General features: G+C 38.4%; 1 protein-coding gene across 1 annotated transcript; it reads left to right on the top strand.

Annotated features, from left to right (window-relative positions):
* The first annotated feature begins 430 nt into the window (after window positions 1–430).
* Window positions 431–19,558, top strand: LOC126381362 (uncharacterized). Its single transcript, XM_050030856.1, has 3 exons — window positions 431–2,828; window positions 18,501–18,665; window positions 19,041–19,558. The coding sequence occupies exons 1-3, from the start codon at window positions 431–433 to the stop codon at window positions 19,556–19,558; spliced, it is 3,081 nt and encodes a 1,026-aa protein (XP_049886813.1).
* The last annotated feature ends 246 nt before the right edge of the window (window positions 19,559–19,804 follow it).

Genomic DNA, 19,804 nt, shown 5'->3' with positions numbered 1-19,804 from the left:
GTTGAGCTGATGAATGCTAGTCGTGGTTATAAAGTCGACACCTCGACACCGTCTTATATCACCAGAAAAAAACCAATAATGAAACACACAAACAAGAAGAATAAGGTTTCTCAACGGCTGCACCTCCTCCCATTTAAAGTGCACCTGACGAATATCCGTGGATTGCACTCAAATATCGACCCGGTCCATCACCACCTGGAGACCGCAAAGCCGCATCTATTCTTCATAACGGAGACCAAAATTACGACACCTGCAGACGTGGCATATCTCAACTACCCGAGCTACACACTTGAGCATAAGTTCAAAAAACAAGCCGGGGTCTGTGCATATGTCCACGATAGCGTCTGCTGTCGCCGTCTCCGTTGTTTCGAGGACCCAGGTTTTTCTGCCTTATGGCTTATGGTGGACGCTAGCATGAAGAAGACTCTTTATGTTTGTGTCTACCGTTCGCACACCGGTGACCAGGAGGACAACCAGGCTATTCAACTACCTCACTGAAAAGGCTGACTTGGCTCAACAACGGTACCCAACAGCAGAACTCGTTTTTCTCGGGGACTATAATGCACACCATAAGGAGTGGCTGTTCCCGTTCGAGAAAACCGACCACGCTGGGAGAGAGGCGCGCAATTTTGCCCTGGCGCTAGATCTCACTCAGTTGGTGAATGTTGCCACGCGGGTACCGGATGTTGACAGCCACACACCCAATTGTTTGGATCTCGTGCTGGCGACGGAACCGGACTGTTACTCAGTCTCGGTCTCGGCTCCGCTGGGAACGTCGGATCACTGTCTGGTCAAAGCCGTATGTACCCATTCCCCTCCGGATGAAACCCTTAGTGGTACGAGGCGAGTGTGGAGGTACGGATCAGCTGACTGGGACGAAATGCGACATTTCTTCGCAGCGTTCCCATGGCGCCAAGTGTGCTTCTCCTCCGATGACCCAACGACATGTGCTAACGCGGTTGTGGATGTAATACGGCAGGGAATGGAATATTTTATTCCATTCTCCGATTTATCGCCCGGTTACAAAGCCAGACCCTGGTACAACTCTGACTGCGCTCGCGCTGAGATGCGCAAAGAGACCGCTTACCAGGCCTGGGTTCAAGCCCGCGACCGAAAAGCCAGTCCACGGCGCATACGGTCTAAGAAGAGAGCCTACAATGCTGCCACGAGGTCCTTCAAACGGGTATTGCAGAGGGCACGATTTGACCATGTTGGCCGTATCGGTTCCAGATTGGCTTCCTACCCTCCCGGTAGCAAGCAGTTTTGGTCCCTGTCCAGGTCGGTTGAGTCGAACTTCTGCCGCCCCAGTTTGCCTCCTATGCAGAGACCTGATGGATCACTGGCTCATTCCGCAACCGAGAAGGCAAACCTATTTGCCTCTTTGTTCGCGAACAATTCGCGTCTTGACGCAGGTCTAAGTGCACCACCTACGTTACCTCGATGTGACTCTTCCATGCCGGAGGTCACAATTCACTTGAGAGAGGTACGCAAGGCACTCTGCAGTCTCGATGTGAATAAGGCCAGTGGACCAGATGGTATTCCTGCTAGGGTACTTAGGCTTTGTGCGCCTGAGTTGTCTCCTGTCCTGACACGCCTGTATCGCCTTTCTCTCGAACAAAGAACTGTGCCTAAATCCTGGAAGCTTGCTAACGTACAACCGGTGCCTAAGAAGGGTAGCCGTGCCGACCCGGCCAACTATAGACCGATCGCCATTACTTCCATCATTTGCAAAGTGATGGAGAGAGTTCTAAACAGTAAACTGCTGACGTACCTAGAGACAAACGATCTGCTTTGTGATCACCAATACGGTTTTCGCAGAGGTCGTTCAACCGGTGATCTTCTAGTGTACGTCACGCACTACTGGGGCGAGGCCATCGAGAAACACGGCGAGGCCCTCGCTGTGTCCTTGGACATCTCAAAGGCCTTCGACCGGGTATGGCACGCTGGCTTGTTAAGTAAGCTTCCAGCATACGGCATTCCCGCTGGCTTCAGCACCTGGATATCAGACTTCCTGAGTGAGCGATCGATAAGAGTAGTCATTGACGGCGGCTCTTCTGACCTTATCGCTATTGATGCCGGGGTTCCTCAGGGGTCTGTCCTCTCTGCGACTCTCTTCCTGTTGCACATCAATGACTTGCTTATGTCAGGCATTGTTGGGTACGCTGATGACAGTACTGTCTTAGAGAGATATGTGTCCGGTGCTGCAGCTACCGCGGAAGTAGTTCGATCTCTTCGAGAGGATTTGGTAGAACGAACGGATGAGATTCTGAAGCATGTGTCCCAATGGGGAGACAAAAATCTGGTAACGTTCAACTCTTCAAAAACACAGGCGTGTCTGTTCACCGCTAAGAAGAGTCCGTTCAACAGGACTCCTACTTTCCGAGGTGCATCTGTACCGATCACCGACCGTCTTGAGCTTCTTGGAATGGAGCTGACGTCTCGCCTCAACTTTGGAACCACCATTGAATCCAAAGCTCAGACTGCAGCCAAAAAACTGGGCATCCTAAATAGGGTTAAGCGGTACTTCTCACCTGGACAACTTTTGACCTTATATAAAGCACAAGTCCGTTCTTGCATGGAGTACTGTTCTCACCTTTGGGATGGCTCAGCTAAGTACCAACTTGCTGCGTTGGATTCTGTTGAGCGACGTGCTAAGAGGTTGATCGGCGACAGGAAGCTGGTGGAAGCCAAACTGCATAGCCTAGACCACCGCCGTAAAGTCGCCTGTCTGTCGGTTTTTTACAGATTGTACTTCGGGGAGTGTGCACAGGAGCTCCATCGGCTCATTCCACCAAGTCCATTCCATCTGAGGAAATCCAGACGTACGGCGGGTTACCATCCTTACTTGGTTGACATACCACTAATCCGCACCAAGCGCTTCGCTTCATCCTTCATAATGCGCACAGCCAAGGAATGGAATGGGCTGCCGGCGTCGGTGTTCCCTGACTCTTATAACCTGGGGTCCTTTAAATCACGGGTGAATAGGCATTTTCTGGGTAAGCTCGTTCCAACGTCGATCTCTTCTTCTTGTAGAAGAACGAAGTCAAGAGCAAACCCATCTTAATTAAAAAAAAAAAAAAAATGCTCTTGGCTTTGAACGAAATTAATATATGGCAAAAAGTTTGTATGTACCTTTGGTCGTTTTTAAGAGAAAGACATCTAACTGTTATAATGGAAGAAAAAAATGAAGCTTTTACACGATGGACATCTAGAGGCTTGGCTCAAGGAGACCCATTGTCTCCCCTTCTATTTAATATTATAACACGTAAAAGGAGAATGGGCGAATCTGGTCCAAGAACCTCCACTGATGAGACTTATATGTAATGAAAGCTTATGCTTTCCCTATGATTCTGGCAAAGTTCTATCAGATTCTGTCCCGGGGTTCTTTTTTTACGGCCATGTTTGTCCTGGCTAAAAATGTGATAAAATACAGTGGGAGCTAAAATCGGCTCAAGATTTGTTGCTGGATAACTAAGTCTACATAAATAATTATATATCATATTGTATATCATTTTAAAGAGGATCTTTTCCAGAATCCGAAACATAAAAAAAAAACAAAAAAGTCTTTATGTAAGCGAATTATAGTCAATTTGCATCTGCAGCGCCATTGTTTCTCGGTAGCTAAGTTCAAGTTCAATAGTTTCATGCCTTTTACCCCTTCCAAAAGTATCTTACCGATTTTTTTTATATTGCTTCCGGAATTTGATCTGAGTGGTAATAAAAAGAAAAATAAATAGACACCACACCTCTCCGATAGAGACCGCCTAAGCTATTGCCTATTGCAAGAAATCGTCATCATTAGCAAGTCATTACGGTATTGCATATAAGCTTATCAGCAACTTGGAACTTGGTCCAAGAACCTCCACTGGTGAGACTTGCATGTAATGATAGCTTATACTTGTCTTATGATTCTGGCAAAGTTCTATCAAACTCTGTCCTAGGGTTTTTTTACGGCCATGTTTGTCCTGAGTGTACAGTAGTGGACTGCAAAATCAATCACCTCAGGATTTGTTGTCGAAAAACTATTTAACTAAGTCTTTATACATAATTATATATCATAATGTATATCAATTTTAAAGGGGAAGGTTATCAGAATCAGAAACACAAATAAAAAAAATGCATTAAGTATGTAAACGACTTTTAGCCAACTCACGTCCGTAGCACCATTTTTCTCAGCAGCTATGTACGAGTTTCGCGCCTTCCAACCTTTCCAAAGAAGCCCAATCATTTTTTCCTTCTTCTGATATTGCATTCTTAACCTGACAAGTGACAACAACAAGAACTAAAATAGATACCATTCCGATAGAGGCCGCGTAAGCTATGGACCTATTGCAAGATAACGTACTCAAAGGCTAGTCATTATAATCCAACAGACGTAACATGATTAGAATGCGGGAGGACGCAAATGTAGTATGTTTTCTTTCACCACAATCTTGTTTTATTAATCCAGGCTTATATCTTGTTTTATAAACAATGCCGAATGGTACAACAAACGTATCGTAAACGTAAGGTTGCCTGGTAATTGCTACCTTGGCAATAAAGCCGCCTTTTGCACCAGTTATTGCCTGAACTTGTTTAATAAATGTGTTTCTTTTGTATACAATAGAGTCATTGTATTGCATCTTGATTAGAATGACTTATTTCTTGTTTCTCTCGTACTAAGCTGTATACTGTTAGTGTTAAAGAGACACATATTTCGTCTCTTTCGCATAAGGCGATGTACTACATTTCCGTCACGCCACATTCTAATCATGTTACGTCTGTTGGATTATAATGACTAGCCTTTGAGTACGTTATCTTGCAATAGGTCCATAGCTTACGCGGCCTCTATCGGAATGGTATCTATTTTATTTCTTCTTATTTTTTTTATTTTTTTTTCTTTGTTGTCACTTGTCAGGTTAAGAATGCAATATCAGAAGAAGGAAAAAATCGTTGGGCTCCTTTGGAAAGGTTGGAAGGCGCGAAACTCGTACGTAGCTGCTGAGAAAAATGGTGCTACGGACGTGAGTTGGCTAAAAGTCGTTTACATAATGCATTTTTTTTATTTGTGTTTCTGATTTCAAAATCAAAATCAAAAGTGTTTTATTGCAATTGTACAGTCCAAAAAAAAAGATGTCATAGTTACATTATAAAAAGAAAAAAATACAGTTCTTAGGTACAATTTAACCCAATCGGGCGTGCAACATTACATAGGTATGTACTTAAATATTACAATATTAAAATTTAATTCATAGTCAATCGGGCGTGCATCATTACATAATTATATACAATATTAAAATTAATTTATTGTCAATCTAGTGTGCAAATTAATAACCCTAGCAAACAAAGAGTCTACATATTAAAAAAATAATAATAATAATAATAATACTATAATACAATGCCTCGTTTATTATATAATATTATATTTATTATTCCAATCAAAATATTCTTTCAGATTATAAAAACATTTTTGTATTAGCCATTTCTTAAGACACTTTTTAAACTGTATATTATTTTCTTTTCTAATATCTATAGGTAGATGATTGAATATTTTTATTGCTGAATGATATGTGCCTTGACTAGAAATTTTTGTCCTTTTACTTGTAATCATTAATGTTGCTTTGTGTCTTAAGTTACGGTTGTTAAATTGCCTGTTATCTATCGGGAAAAAATCGTTGTGTTTTCTTACGAAAGAACATAACTCTAGTATATAGATGCATGTCAGAGTTAACAATTCCCCCTCCCTAAACAGAGGTCTGCAGCTAGTCAGATAGTCCCTTTGATAAATGGCCCTTACACATTTTTTTTGCAATCTGAATATAAGTTCAACATCTGTAGAATTACCCCAAAACACGATTCCATAACAAAGAAGCGGATATACATAACCATAATAGGCCGTGATAACTGTCCCTCTAGATGACATTTTTGCTAAGGCTTTAATGGCGTAGAGGCTGCTTCCCAGTTTAGCCTGCAATTGTTCCACATGAGATTTCCAGTTCAGGTGACTGTCCATTATTATACCCAAGAATGACGCACTTTTTACCTGCTCTAGGCTCATGGACTGGTACTGAATTTTTAAATTAAGCGGCTGAACCTGATGAGGATGAAACTGTATGAATTTGGTTTTACTTAGATTTACTTTTAAATTAATACTATCTAACCAAGAAATCAAACAACCCAGTGTTCTATTAATTTCCGCTTCATGTTCCAAAGCATTTAGTCTCTGTCCCCTAATAAGTACCGATGTATCATCAGCAAACAGCACACAACGATGATTCAAGTGAAGTGGCAGCTCGTTTATATATATAAGGAACAACAAGGGCCCTAGTATACTCCCTTGAGGCACACCCAATTTGATTTTTTCAAACGATGACCTATATGTTTCGATGGTATTTGAGTTCCTATTAAGGGACACCACCTCCGTTGACTGTAGTCTATTGTTCAGGTATGAACTAAACCATTCCAGAGCTTTTCCACGTATACCTATATATTGTAGCTGTGTAAGCAGTATAGGATATTTGACACAATCAAAAGCCTTGCTCAGATCCAGTAAAATCACTGTTGCAGATTCTTTACTGTCTATCGCTTCCCATATGCCTTGCAGCATTTTAAATAATGCAAGAGACGTGGAGTGACCTTTCCTGAATCCGTTTTGTGAACTACTTATTATTCTATACTTATCCATAAAATTAATTACCCTCGAATACATTACCTTTTCAAATACCTTTGAAAATACTGACAATAGTGCCACAGGCCTGTAATTATTTACATCCATTTTTGAACCCTTTTTATACAGTGGTTTAATCACGGTTTTTTTAAGTTCATCCGGAAAAACTCCAGTCTCAAGGGACAAATTTATAATGTACAGCAAAGGCTCCAAAATTAAAGGTGCTGAGTTTTTTAGCACTTTTGTATGCACTTGATCAAATCCCGTGCTCTGCTTATTTTTTAAGTCTTTAATTATTTTTATAAGCTCTGGCTTATATAACGGTTTCAAATATATTGAATTAAGACTTCGTTCGGTATGTGATTTATATTGATTGATTACATTTACATTTCTGATATTTAAGTTTATATAATGGGAATTTATTTTATCACAGATTGTTTGAGGGTCTTTTGTTACCTTATTGTCAACACATAAAGATTCTAAAAAAGAAGGTACCTTACCTATTTTATTTACTGTACTGTTTATAATTTTCCATGTCGATTTTGTTCTATTGTCGCTATTTTGTATTATATTGTCATTTGATTTAATTTTGCTATATTTAATTAGTCTTTTTAATGTTTTTGTATATTTTTTATAATAATTTTGTTTAATGGCAGTTTTATTTTTTATTAACTCATAATGTAATAGTCTCTTTTTTCTACATGCCTTTCTAATAGCCTTTGTTTTCCAGTTACAAGTAGAAAGATTACTCACTTTAATCTTTTTGATCGGAAAGCAAAGGTCATACAACAGTTTATAAACCGATATGAATGAATCAAAGGCTTGATTTACACACAATTTATTTAAGACGTCTGTGAATTTTATTTCCTTAAGATATTTATTGAATATTTTCATATTGTAGTTATTAAGGTCACGCTTAAAAACATGCCAGTATTTGATTTCATATTCGTTTCTGCTCGCAAAGGTGATGCTTTGTGCTGTATGATCGGATAAGCCAGTTTGATGAACTTTTGTAGAACATGACTTTATATTCGTCGCTATATTATCAATGCATGTCGCTGTGGTCATTGTTGTTCTGGTAGCTTCGTTTATTTGTAAAGATAGGTGAAAGGACCTTAGTACACTCTGTAAATGTGTTAGTACTGATGTCTCGACTAAATTATCTATGTTAAAATCTCCCATTATTATAATCTTCTTTTTTAATCTGGATTGAGCTACAAAGAGTCTTTCTAAAGTTAATTCTAATTTATCGGTGAATGTGTTTGCTGAGCTGTTTGGACTACGATATACGCATAACACTATAAGATTAATTTGTGGAATCTCTATGCCGCAACATTCGAATACTTTATCTACGCATAGTTCTGCTATCCAATCCAAATTTCTGTACTGTACGGTATTTCTAACACAGATGCAGACCCCACCACGGCTTCCTGTCCCCCTATTGTAATTTGCCGCTAATTTAAAGTTTTTAATTTTCAGTAGATTTATATTATTATTATTTAAGTTGGTTTCTCCGAAGCACAAGATGTGAAATTGTTTATTAAAATCCTCCAAAAGTAAATCCAGCTCGTCACATTTGCCTAAAAGGCCAGCAATGTTTTGATGTAGTAGCCTAAATTCATTTGCGTTGGGAACGAAAAAAAACTGTTTGAACACCACATGAAGCAAGAGATATCTCATCTGTTTGAGTACCCCTAGACACCATCACACTTGATGTAGCAAGAGTGTTGGTCGGTTCCGTGACGTGATTTTGTTTATTCCTGCGTTCGTACGTATCGTAAGATATTTTATATCCTGTACGTAAAATCTCACGGACTATATTTCCGCCTATATATTTTTTCCTATTACCATAATATCCATCAGATGCAAAACCCATGTCCAAGAAAGTACAAAAGGAAAACTGAGAACACTGAGCCCGCATATTATAATTTAACATTTGTTCCCGTAAATAACGGTTTCTAATTACTTCTGAAACAATGACATTGGTGTGCTTCAGCTTGCTTACATAAAAATACAAGTTAATCAATAGGTCAGAAGGGTTATTATCATTTTGTCCTCCAATTATAACAATATAGTCATTCTTAGTCATGTCTTTACATTGCGAAATCACGGAGTCAAGAAGTTGTCCAAGGTTTGCTCCAGGTTTGTAAAAGCAGAATACTTCGTAGTTGGATCCTAATATATTCTGGATAATGTTACGAATTCCTGCTCCTTGGTTGTCTGAGAATATTATTACACGTCGTTTCTGTATATTTATGTCACTACTTTTCATTTTAATTGTTGCATTAATTATGTCATCTGATTGTCCCAAGTTCTTATCATCTGTTTGTCCATCGTCCTGTGTTGTTATATTATCCTTGAGTTCCCTGTCGATAGGCGATGAAGAGAAGTCTTTACGGTATACTATACGTGTTGGTGTGTCAATTATGTGTTCATCAATCGATGGAGTAGATAGCACTTTAGGTTGGGACGTCGGAGTTTCACTATCTTCTTCCGAGAAATTCAATTTGGTCACATTTAGGTCTGTTCGCCTTTTTCGTTTAGTGACATTTTTTGAACTTGAAGTCGATTTGCAGATAAGAGTTAATTTTTTTATTTTAGATTCGTGAACAGCAAGGAGCTTTTTTAATTTATAACTTTCTGATATGAGATTCTCTATTTCATTTTCAGCAATAACCAATTTTTCTTTTAAGTTATTATTTTGAATTTCTAACTCTTTTACCTTTTCATTCGCATTTAAAATAATTTCTGGGCAGCTGCTATTCAATCTAAAACTTGTAGTAGTAATATTCGATAACTCAGCTGAAGTTTCCTCATCCGATAATGACTTAAACGAATTTTCTGTTGGTACATTTATTTTAAAATTATCATTTAATGTAACGTCTAAATCATCTATAGCGGAGGAAACCATCGAATCTGATGTTTGGGAAATGCTTATATCCCTGTATGTTTGTGGTCGGAAACAATTGTCGCATTTCCAATTTGTCTTATTTTCTTTAGACATAAGAATGAAACGTTTGTATGTCATATCAACACATTCATGATGATATTTAAGTAAACAAACTGCACAAGTCATGAAATCTCTATTTTTTATTCCTTTGTTACATTTCTTACATTTCGTCTCCATCTTGTAGCGACTTTTTTGTATTAGAGTCTTTCTTTACACTTGCTGCGATAGATGGCGTTACTCAAATGTTATACAAGATCTTGATAAGCTGTATAGTATGATGCGTAGCAAGGAACGTTATTTAAAATCATTCATTCATAATGACTTTAATACGTGTATCCGAACTCAACCTTATCGAATATTATTTAGACGTCTGGTAACATTTGCTGTCAGAGTGACATCCAATCAGCTGTTTGAGTGTTAATTACGCTTAGCAAATGATCGTCATTTATTTCACTTTAAAACAGTTAAACAGTGATTTTAAATTAAAAACGGTCAATAATGATGTTCTCACCGATTAAACAAACTGCTGCGAAGTGATAAATCTCCAATTTCCGTGCCGGTTTCTTATCAATAGACCAATATGAGGTTATGATCTTTCTACTTCTTCTAGTTTTCAAAACTGTAGCTCTGTTTCTTCGCTTATTTTGATAATTAATTACTGGAGCGCTAAATACGTGTGTTTACTTCAGTATACCGGATCCGGAAGTTCTCGATTCTGATAACCTTCCCCTTTAAAATTGATATACATTATGATATATAATTATGTATATAGACTTAGTTAAATAGTTTTTCGACAACAAATCCTGAGGTGATTTTGCAGTCCACTACTGTACACTCAGGACAAACATGGCCGTAAAAAACCCTAGGACAGAGTTTGATAGAACTTTGCCAGAATCATAGGACAAGTATAAGCTATCATTACGTGCAAGTCTCACCAATGGAGGTTCTTGGACCAAGTTCCAAGTTGCTGATAAGCTTATATGCAATACCGTAATGACTTGCTAATGATGACGATTTCTTGCAATAGGCAATAGCTTAGCCGGTCTCTATCGGAGAGGTGTTTATTTATTTTTCTTGTTATATCACTCAGATCAAATTCCGGAAGCAATATAAAAAAAATCGGTAAGATACTTTTGGAAGGGGTAAAAGGCATGAAACTTGAACTTAGCTACCGAGACACAATGGCGCTGCAGATATAAATTGACTATAATTCTTTCAAAAAGATTTTTTTTTGTTTTTTTTTATGTTTCGGATTCTGGAAAAGATCCTCTTTAAAATGATATATAATATGATACATAATTATTTATGTAGACTTAGTTATGCAGCAACAAATCTTGAGTCGATTTTAGCTCCCACTGTATTTTATCACATTTTTAGCCAGGACAAACACGGCCGTAAAAAAAGAACCCCGGGACAGAATCTGATAGAACTTTGCCAGAATCATAGGGAAAGCATAAGCTTTCATTACATATAAGTCTCATCAGTGGAGGTTCTTGGACCCAGTTTCATACAAAAGTGCCCATTGTCATTTGTCATGTAATTCAAGAGGAAGGAACATAATTATTATATTTCTCAATATGCTGATGATTTTGTCATATATGTGAGCAATAAGAACCTTGATATATGTGCGAGACAAATTCAAAAAAGTCTTGATATTATTGTGAAACTCTTTGATGAAATTGGTTTAAAATTATCTACAAAAAAAACAAAATTCTGTGTTTTTAGTCGAGGCCGCAGGAGGCTTCTGCCTATTCTAAGCGTTTATGGTGATAATAGATGTTCTGTCCAATGTTATAAATATTTGGGTCTTTGGCTAGACAAAAGTCTCTTATGGGGCAAACACATCAACGAGACAGTAGAGAAATGTGCAAAATCTATACTTATAATAAATCTGTAGAGAGGTCAATTCTGTACATTAAATATATTTTCAGAATTGACCTCTCTACAGATTTATTATAAGTATAGATGATGCCAAATTCTGTTTGATAACTTGTGATTAAAATGGCCGGCCGGCAATGCGACTTGTAAAGATAGATGAGTACACTTTAGGGGCATCAATAAGTAATGCCCACAATTAAAGACGTTGTCTGTATGCATAGCTTGCAATTGTAGAAGCCTTCCTTGGCTACCTTTGTCCAAATGAGTAGCCCGCAATCGAAGAAGTATTTCTTGGCCAGGTTGCATCTAAGAGTATGGTGCACCAATGTAGGGCCTTCTTGGCCACGTAAGTGCTGGCGTGCACACTGTTGAAGTGATCGATACTGATGCCAAAAATGCAATCAGTAAATTTTTTGTCTGTCTGTCAGTCTGTCTTATTTATTTATTTTATTTATTTATTTCAAAAATTAAGTACAGACAGTGATTAAACTAACTAGCATCGTTAAACCATGGTTTGTGTCGATGCTAGGTATCTACGATGTCCGTCTTACATTATACATAGATAAGTAGGCAACAAAAACTTGTGGGTAAGCAAAAGGTAAACAAACATTTTGTGCAGTTCGTGTCTCGGCTACGCATCGCAGAGCGCAAGCAAGTGATATGATAACTACAGTTATAATTTTACCTATAAAACTTATGCCTACTGGCCGATGTGCATAGCAACACGGCAGTGGTGATGGTTGCGCTCACTGCTAAGCCGGACCCTCCCGCCTTCACCTCCGCCGCGTACTCAGAACCGATATACAGGGAGGCACAGATAATGTTAACTAGATATGTACCTACTTATTTTAAATTATGTGGATATTTTAATTTTATTATTAATTATGCATGCTGTCTGTATGTTCCTTATAGAAACAAAAACTACTGGACGGATTTTAATGAAACTTGGTACAATTATTCTTCATACTCCTGGGCAGGTTATAGTATACTTTTCATCACGCTACAATCAATAGGAGCAGAGTAGTGAAGGGAAATTTTGGGAAAACGGGAGAAGTTACTCCATTTTTTAAGCTTCCGTCGCGCGAGCAGCCTTAATGGTTAAAGTTACATAGAAATCATGTATGACGGAAATATCTTCTAAATATATAAAAGGAGAAACTGACTCACTGAATGACTGACATATCAACGCACAGCCTAAACGGCTAAACGTAGGCACTTGAAATTAGGAAGGGATGTAGCTTAGGTACCGTAGAGGTGCACTAAGAAAGGAATTCTCGAAATTCCCACGGGAACAGGAATTAGCGGGAAAACCCTTTTGTATAAAAATTCTAAACTGCTTAAGTTAGACGCTTGAAATTTGGCATGCAGGTACCATAGTTAACTTAAAGCTTAGTTGCAACTGGATATTGCAAAATTCCCACGGGAACGGGAGTTAGCGGGAAAAAACATTTGTATGATAAAATCTAAACCGCGTAAGATAGATGTTTTCAATCTAGCATGCATGCTACGAATAAAAGCATGCATGCATACCTTAGTAAATATAAATTTTAGTTATGGCTGTATTTTGAAAAATGGGAATTGGCGGGTAAAAAAAATTGTATGAAAAAATCTAAACTGCATAAGTTAGATGCTTGAAATTTGACATGCATATATATTATATACCTTAGTGAATGCAAAGTTAAAAATTTCCCTGGGAACGGGAAGCGAGTTAAGAGGCTTGAAATTTATAGCTCGCGGTAGTGGCAACCAAGAAACGTCGCGGCCGCGGCGGCGTTTGTGGGGCGGCGACAGCGGTGGCGAGGCGCGGAGGGGGGGCAGATACCCGAGTGAGCAACCGGAACGCGGCAGACGCGTGAGGGCAGACGTCGTTGATGGTCGTGTCAAATATTGAATTTTGCGGGCGAACTTTTCACTATTCTTGGATGGTCCAAATCTTTCGTAGGTAGTTTTCTGTTGAATTTTCCAGGCGGACGTTTCACGGCGTATTTCTGTTGTAATTTTTTAATTTTGTTTAAATTTTCGAAACTGATCGTATTTTCCTAAAATATCAAACCAAATCATAAACTAATAATCTAGAAATTAATAACAATTCATTATTTAACTGAGCTACTTATACTGTAACCTCATTTAAAATAATAAAATTAAGCATTTTTTAGCCTTTCTCCCACACACACAAAGATCTTTCTTTTATAACACGCCACGCGGACGGAGTCGCGGGCAAAAGCTAGTTTTAAATATACTTAAGGTTCTTGTTGGCCCGTCGTTGGGAGTTCATCCAGTGCACTTGAGGCGATTATACACTTCTCATCAAAAAAATCGAAACACCTTGCAAGTTTACGTTTTGTCAGGATTATCGGAAAAATGTGTACATTTAGGAATAAATGTTAAATGTCGTTTAATAGTGAGTAATATGAGCTTAACAAATCTTAATGTTAATGTTCTAAATTTAAATGAATTTTTCATAGGTTTCGTATTTTGTTAAATGAGTCATTTTTATTCCGTATGGAGTATAAAGGAAATGGATAAAACAACACACGTAAATGAAAAAAAAAGCTAAAAAACGTTTATTTAATAACTTGTATTCCCTCCCCGAGCTCTAATTACTGCTTCCATACGGTTCTTCATCGATCGGATGAGAGTCACGATCACATGCTGTGGTATATTGTCCCATTCCTCTTGGATTGCATCTTGCAGCTGGCTAAGTGTTTCTGGGGCAGGATCTCTTGCTCGAATTCGTCTCTTTAATTCATCCCACAGATGTTCAATGGGATTCATGTCCGGGCTTCTTGCTGGCCATTCCATAATAGAGATATCGACTTCGTTAAGATAATCTCGTACGACGCCCGCGGTGTGAGCCCTAGCATTGTCGTGCATGAATATGAATCCGTTGCCAATAAAATGTGCATAGGGCATCACATGAGGCTCGAGACACTCTTCGACGTACCGATGACAGTTTAGTGCAGGCAGACGTGGCCCAGACACGAAAGCAAGCTCTGTCTTACCGTCGGCGCTGATTCCTCCCCAAACCGTCCACGAACCGCCACCATAGCTGACCTTTTCTTCAATGCAGCATTGTGCATAGCGTTCTCCGTCTCTTCTGTAGACCTTGTTCCTTCCGTCGTTACCATACAGCATAATTTTACACTCATCAGAAAAGAGAACTTTGCTCCACTGTAGGTATGACCAATTTAGGTGCTCACGTGCAAAGTTAAGGCGCGCTCTTCGATGGTCTGCAGTTAATTTCGGCCCATTTGCTGGCTTATGCGGTACCAGTCCGCGATCCTTCAGCCTTCTTCTAATTGTAGAGTCACTTACAGCCACCCTTCGTACAACACGAAGCCGCTGCTGCAGTTGAAAAGCGTTAAGACGTCGATTTCTTAAAGAAGTTGTTACAATAAATCGATCATCTCGCTCAGAAGTGACCCGATTCCTGCCAGATCCTGAACGGCGCGTGAACAAACCAGTCTCCCGATAACGTTTATAGACTCTATGAACAGATGACAGGCTTAGATGCAGTCTTGCAGCCACAACACGCTGACTAAGGCCAGAATCCAGCAATGCCACAACTTGGGCGGCTTCTGTGGGCGAAGTATCCATACGTTTTAGAAAAAAAACCTTTTTTCAGACGTCCCAAAGTCACAGTATTGAAATAAAAAACAAAAAGTTTAAGGATAGGCGCCAATTTTTAGTTTTTAAACGCTAAATGTACTCCAACCCTAAACACACATTTGTCTCAAAACAGTGATTCATTTCGTTTATAAGATAAACAAATGAAATTCTAATTTTGAATTTAGAATTTTCGCTTATTACTGTAATGGCCAAACTGCCAGCTATACATTTATGTATTTTTTTTCATCGTATGAATTCTTTTTTGTGTTAAATTCGGACAGAAACAATGAAAACGGAAGTGTTTCGATTTTTTTGATGAGAAGTGTATATTTCACTAGTTAGGTCTAGACTAGAGTACGCGAGTTTTCTTTTTGATAGTTCTGCAAATACTAACGTTTCAAAGCTAGATAAGATCCAGAATCAAGTATTAAGAATAATTGGTGGATTTTTAAGAAGCTCGCCTATTCATTATATGGAGAGTGAGTTGAGTATACCTCCTTTATTTATAAGAAGATTGTATTTAAGTTATAAATAGTGTTTAAAAATTCATTCTTGGTCTAATAATAATACGATTAAATTGTTAAATGAATTAAATCATGTCAGAGCAGATATTGGGACACACAGAAAAAGCCTCTATTAGTTAAGGCATTCCAAGAAACAACATACATACATACATACATAAACTCACGCCCGTAATCCCTAATGGGGTGGGCAGAGCCACAAGTAATCAAAGACAACTTGCAGCCACTGTTGATACGAAGAAACAAAAGATGTGCAAATACATTCAACTCAACCTCTTGACATGTTTTGTTTAAATATTTGGCTATCGAGAATAGATATCAACAATATTGTATTTCCTAGCATAGATAACATTAGTAAATCGAAGAAAAGCTATAATATGTACTCTTTAAGATCAGAAGTCCTAGATGATTTAGACAAAAATTACAGATTTTGGTATAAAATTTTTACCGACGGCTCTAAATGTAACGATGCGAGAGGAGTAGCCTTTTATGACCCAGCGCAATCTCAGAGTTGTATGTTTAAAGTCGAAGGCGATGTATCAATTATGGCATTGGAACTGATAGGTATTCTGGAGGCACTTTCTTATGTGATGTCCACGGACGAACAGAAAATTGTAATTTTGTCAGAGAGCAAAAGTGCCTTGCACCATATTTTTCGCTGTGCTTCGGGATACAGAGGAGTCTCAGTTACGTATACTATCCTGGGGAAAATATAGGAATGCTTTAAACGTGGAACGGAGCTGAGATTTCAGTGGATCCCGTCTCACATCGGTTTGTCTGGTAATGAAGAGGCTAGCTAGCAAACTAGATTTTTCCTTGGGTACTGTATACCGTATTAAACCTTTTTATTCCGAAATTTTGCCAAAATTTGAAAGGAAGACATATTCCTGCTGGAAAGAATATTTTGATGAGCGTTCTAAATTAAAAGGGATCTGGTATAAAACAATACAATGTCAGGCTCTTCAAATACCTTGGTTTGCCAGTGTTGGGTTTGGTAGGAAATATGTCAAATGTGCAGTAAGAGTACGACATATTTCATCAAAAATTCGCATTCTTAATAAAAAAAACAGATTCCCCGAACTGTGATGTTTGTGATAGGGTTGAAGATGTGGCGCATATTTTGATGGAATGTGTCAAGAATCAAAATGAAAGGGAGTCGCTGATGAAATATTTTAAATTAAACCAATTAGACGCAGGTTATATACAAGCCCACCGGACTTCCGGTTTCGACCTGTCAAGTGTAACACGCGTTCGTTCAAATCTCCTGTATTTATACGTAATAGTGCTACATTTTTGAATATTTCGCCGCGAATTGCGCACCAAAATACGAAGATACCTACCAACAGCAGAAATCAAGCTTGTGAAAAGGAAAATACCACCTATTTTCGTGCTAACAGTGAAATTTCTGGAAGATTAGTATACTTACAAACAACCATACATTTATACGTCATCACCCAGTCTCCGACGACATTGACAGCTCAACTTCCGACGTTTGACACTTGAGTGTTGAAATATAGTTGGGGATACCAGCAACAAAAGTGTTACCAGCAGACGGAAAAATATACCAATACAGTAGCAATTGCCAACTTCTACGAACATGGAGAATCAACTTGATATTTTGATCGAAAAAATGAATACGAACTTATCCGCAAAAATGAACTCCCTAATGGAAAGTTTCTCCAAAACACTTACCACAACAATAGACGAAAAACTAAAACCACTAGTACAAGAGAACCTGAACCTCAAGTCCAAAGTAACGAACTTAAAAATAAAGATTTCTGTCATGGAAAGAGAGGCAAGGAAAAATAACCTAATCTTACATGGTATAGACGAAACTGAAGAAAGTTACGATTACGAGTAATCCAGTTAGTTTTGGAGACCCTTAACTACACAAACATAGGAAGCGAAAACGAAAATTTTGATAAATGGTAGATTAGTGAGGTCCGCAGCCTCGGCATCAGAGACATCAAAAAACGCAGACCCATACTAGTGAAACTAACACTTGCGTGGAGGAAAGTAGAAATTCTTAAAAACGATAAAAAGCTCCCAGAAAATATATATGTAACGGAGCATTTCCTTAAGGAAATCATGGAAATCAGAAAACAACTGAAAATCAAACAGCTAGAAGCAATCAAAGCAGGAAAAAAAGCGACTATTAGATATAATAAACTCTTCATTACTCGACAAACTGACAGAAAACAGCGGGAACGAGAAGAGAAAAAGATCTCCTTCAATAACCCCTCCCAGCACGGAATCAAGACGAGCGGCGCCAAAGAAGATAAACAAAACTAACGCTTTTAACCATATGATGAACCAGCCTCGACCAATACAGAAACCAGAAACAACCTCACAATAGAAACCAGCACCTAACAGAACCCGGAAGCCGAACAAGAAAGGTCCACCAATAAAAAATAACAACCCAGCACGTTCCCCAAGCCGGAAAGCGGTCACCGTGGGGAAACTCGACCGCAACCCTCTAGCGATTACACTGCCACCAAAAATGACAGTACAAAATCATCAACAACCATTGGAAACAACAAACAAACCCAAACACCAAAACCTGAACCAAACAATTAATATTGCAACTTTGAACGTAAGAACACTTAGAACGGACGAAAGACTACTAGAACTAGAAAACGCATTAACAAACATTAAATGGGATATATTCGGCCTAAGCGAAATCAGAAGATTAGACATCGAAACTGAAGAATATGATGATTTCATCCTACACTACATAGGAGAGACCAAAGGCCACTATGGCGTTGGATTCCTCATTAAAAAAACCTGGAAGAAAAACTAGAATTCATCGATATTTCCGAAAGAGTATCAGTCGTCCGATTGAAATTACCAGGTTACAAAGACTATTGGACTATAATACAAATATACGCACCAACAGAAGTACAAGCAGACGAAAACATAAAAGACGCTTTCTACGTGAACTTAACCCAAGCACTAGAATATGCCGACAAAAACATCATAGTAATGGGTGACTTTAACGGACAAACTGGCAAACAAAGACTTGGAGAAGAAAATATCCTCGGGAAACACGGTTCAGGAGAACGTAACAATAATGGTGTAAGAATGATAAACATGGCTTCAGCGAACAACTTAACTTTCTTAAACAGCCTTTATAAGAAAAGACCTTCACGAAAGTGAACATAGAAATCCCCATGCGGCCATAACGAAATAGACCATATATCCAGCAACAAACCGAGAGCCTTCAAAAATGTCTCAGTCTTAAACAACCTGAACTTTAACACCAACCATAGGATGGTCAGAGCCTCCCTGCACCCTAAAGATCAAAATAAGTCGAGGAAACATTATAAATCACTGAACCAAGTAAACAAGGAAAATTACGAATAATTAAAACATTTCAAATTATTACACAAACACTAGTCAGTCTAAAATACCGCCCCCTCTCGTACCTGGTTCAAAGGTGCCCACAAGGAAAAACAACCATCCAGATCAACAAATACACCGAATGAACCTAAACACAAAGTTCAGGAATACTACGACAAGCAGATAAAAAGTCTATACACACAAAAACAAACTCCGAAATTGAAAAAAGAACCCCTTAGCACAACTACCACACAACTAATACAGAAAAGGAAAGAACTGTTTGGAAGTCAGAAAAACAAAGAAACACGGAAAGCCATTACAAAAATAAGTAAAGAAATAAGCAAGAGTATAAAAAAAGATAAAAATAAAAGACAACTCGACTGCATCAACAAACATGTAACGACGACTGGGGGAATCAAGAAAGCTTTAAAAGAACTGAACGAGTTCAAGACCTGCATACCAAAATTAAAAGACAAAAACAAACAACCAGAAGAGATTCCATCCTCGACACGGCAACAACCTTTTTCAAGGAACTATACACAAGCAGAAATACACACCACACAATCAACCCAGACGAGACAGATGAAAAAGAAGAAACCACTCCACATATCCTAGAAAACGAAGTAAAACATGCAGTAAGAACCCAAAAAACGGACAAAGCACCTGGACCCGACAATATCAGAAACGAACTAATAAAAGCAACACTACCCGAGCACATAACGAAATTAACAGATATATACAACACCATCCTAGAAACAGAATACATACCTTCACAATGGACAAACAGCACAATTACATTAATATACAAAAAAGGAAATAAAGACGAAATAGGTAACTATCGTCCTATAAGTCTCATGTCAA

The sequence above is a fragment of the Pectinophora gossypiella genome, unplaced genomic scaffold (genome assembly GCF_024362695.1).
Source record: "Pectinophora gossypiella unplaced genomic scaffold, ilPecGoss1.1 Pgos_47, whole genome shotgun sequence".
Classification (NCBI taxonomy): domain Eukaryota; kingdom Metazoa; phylum Arthropoda; class Insecta; order Lepidoptera; family Gelechiidae; genus Pectinophora; species Pectinophora gossypiella.
Note: the sequence above shows the minus strand (reverse complement) of the source record. Positions and strands in the feature narration are given on the sequence as shown.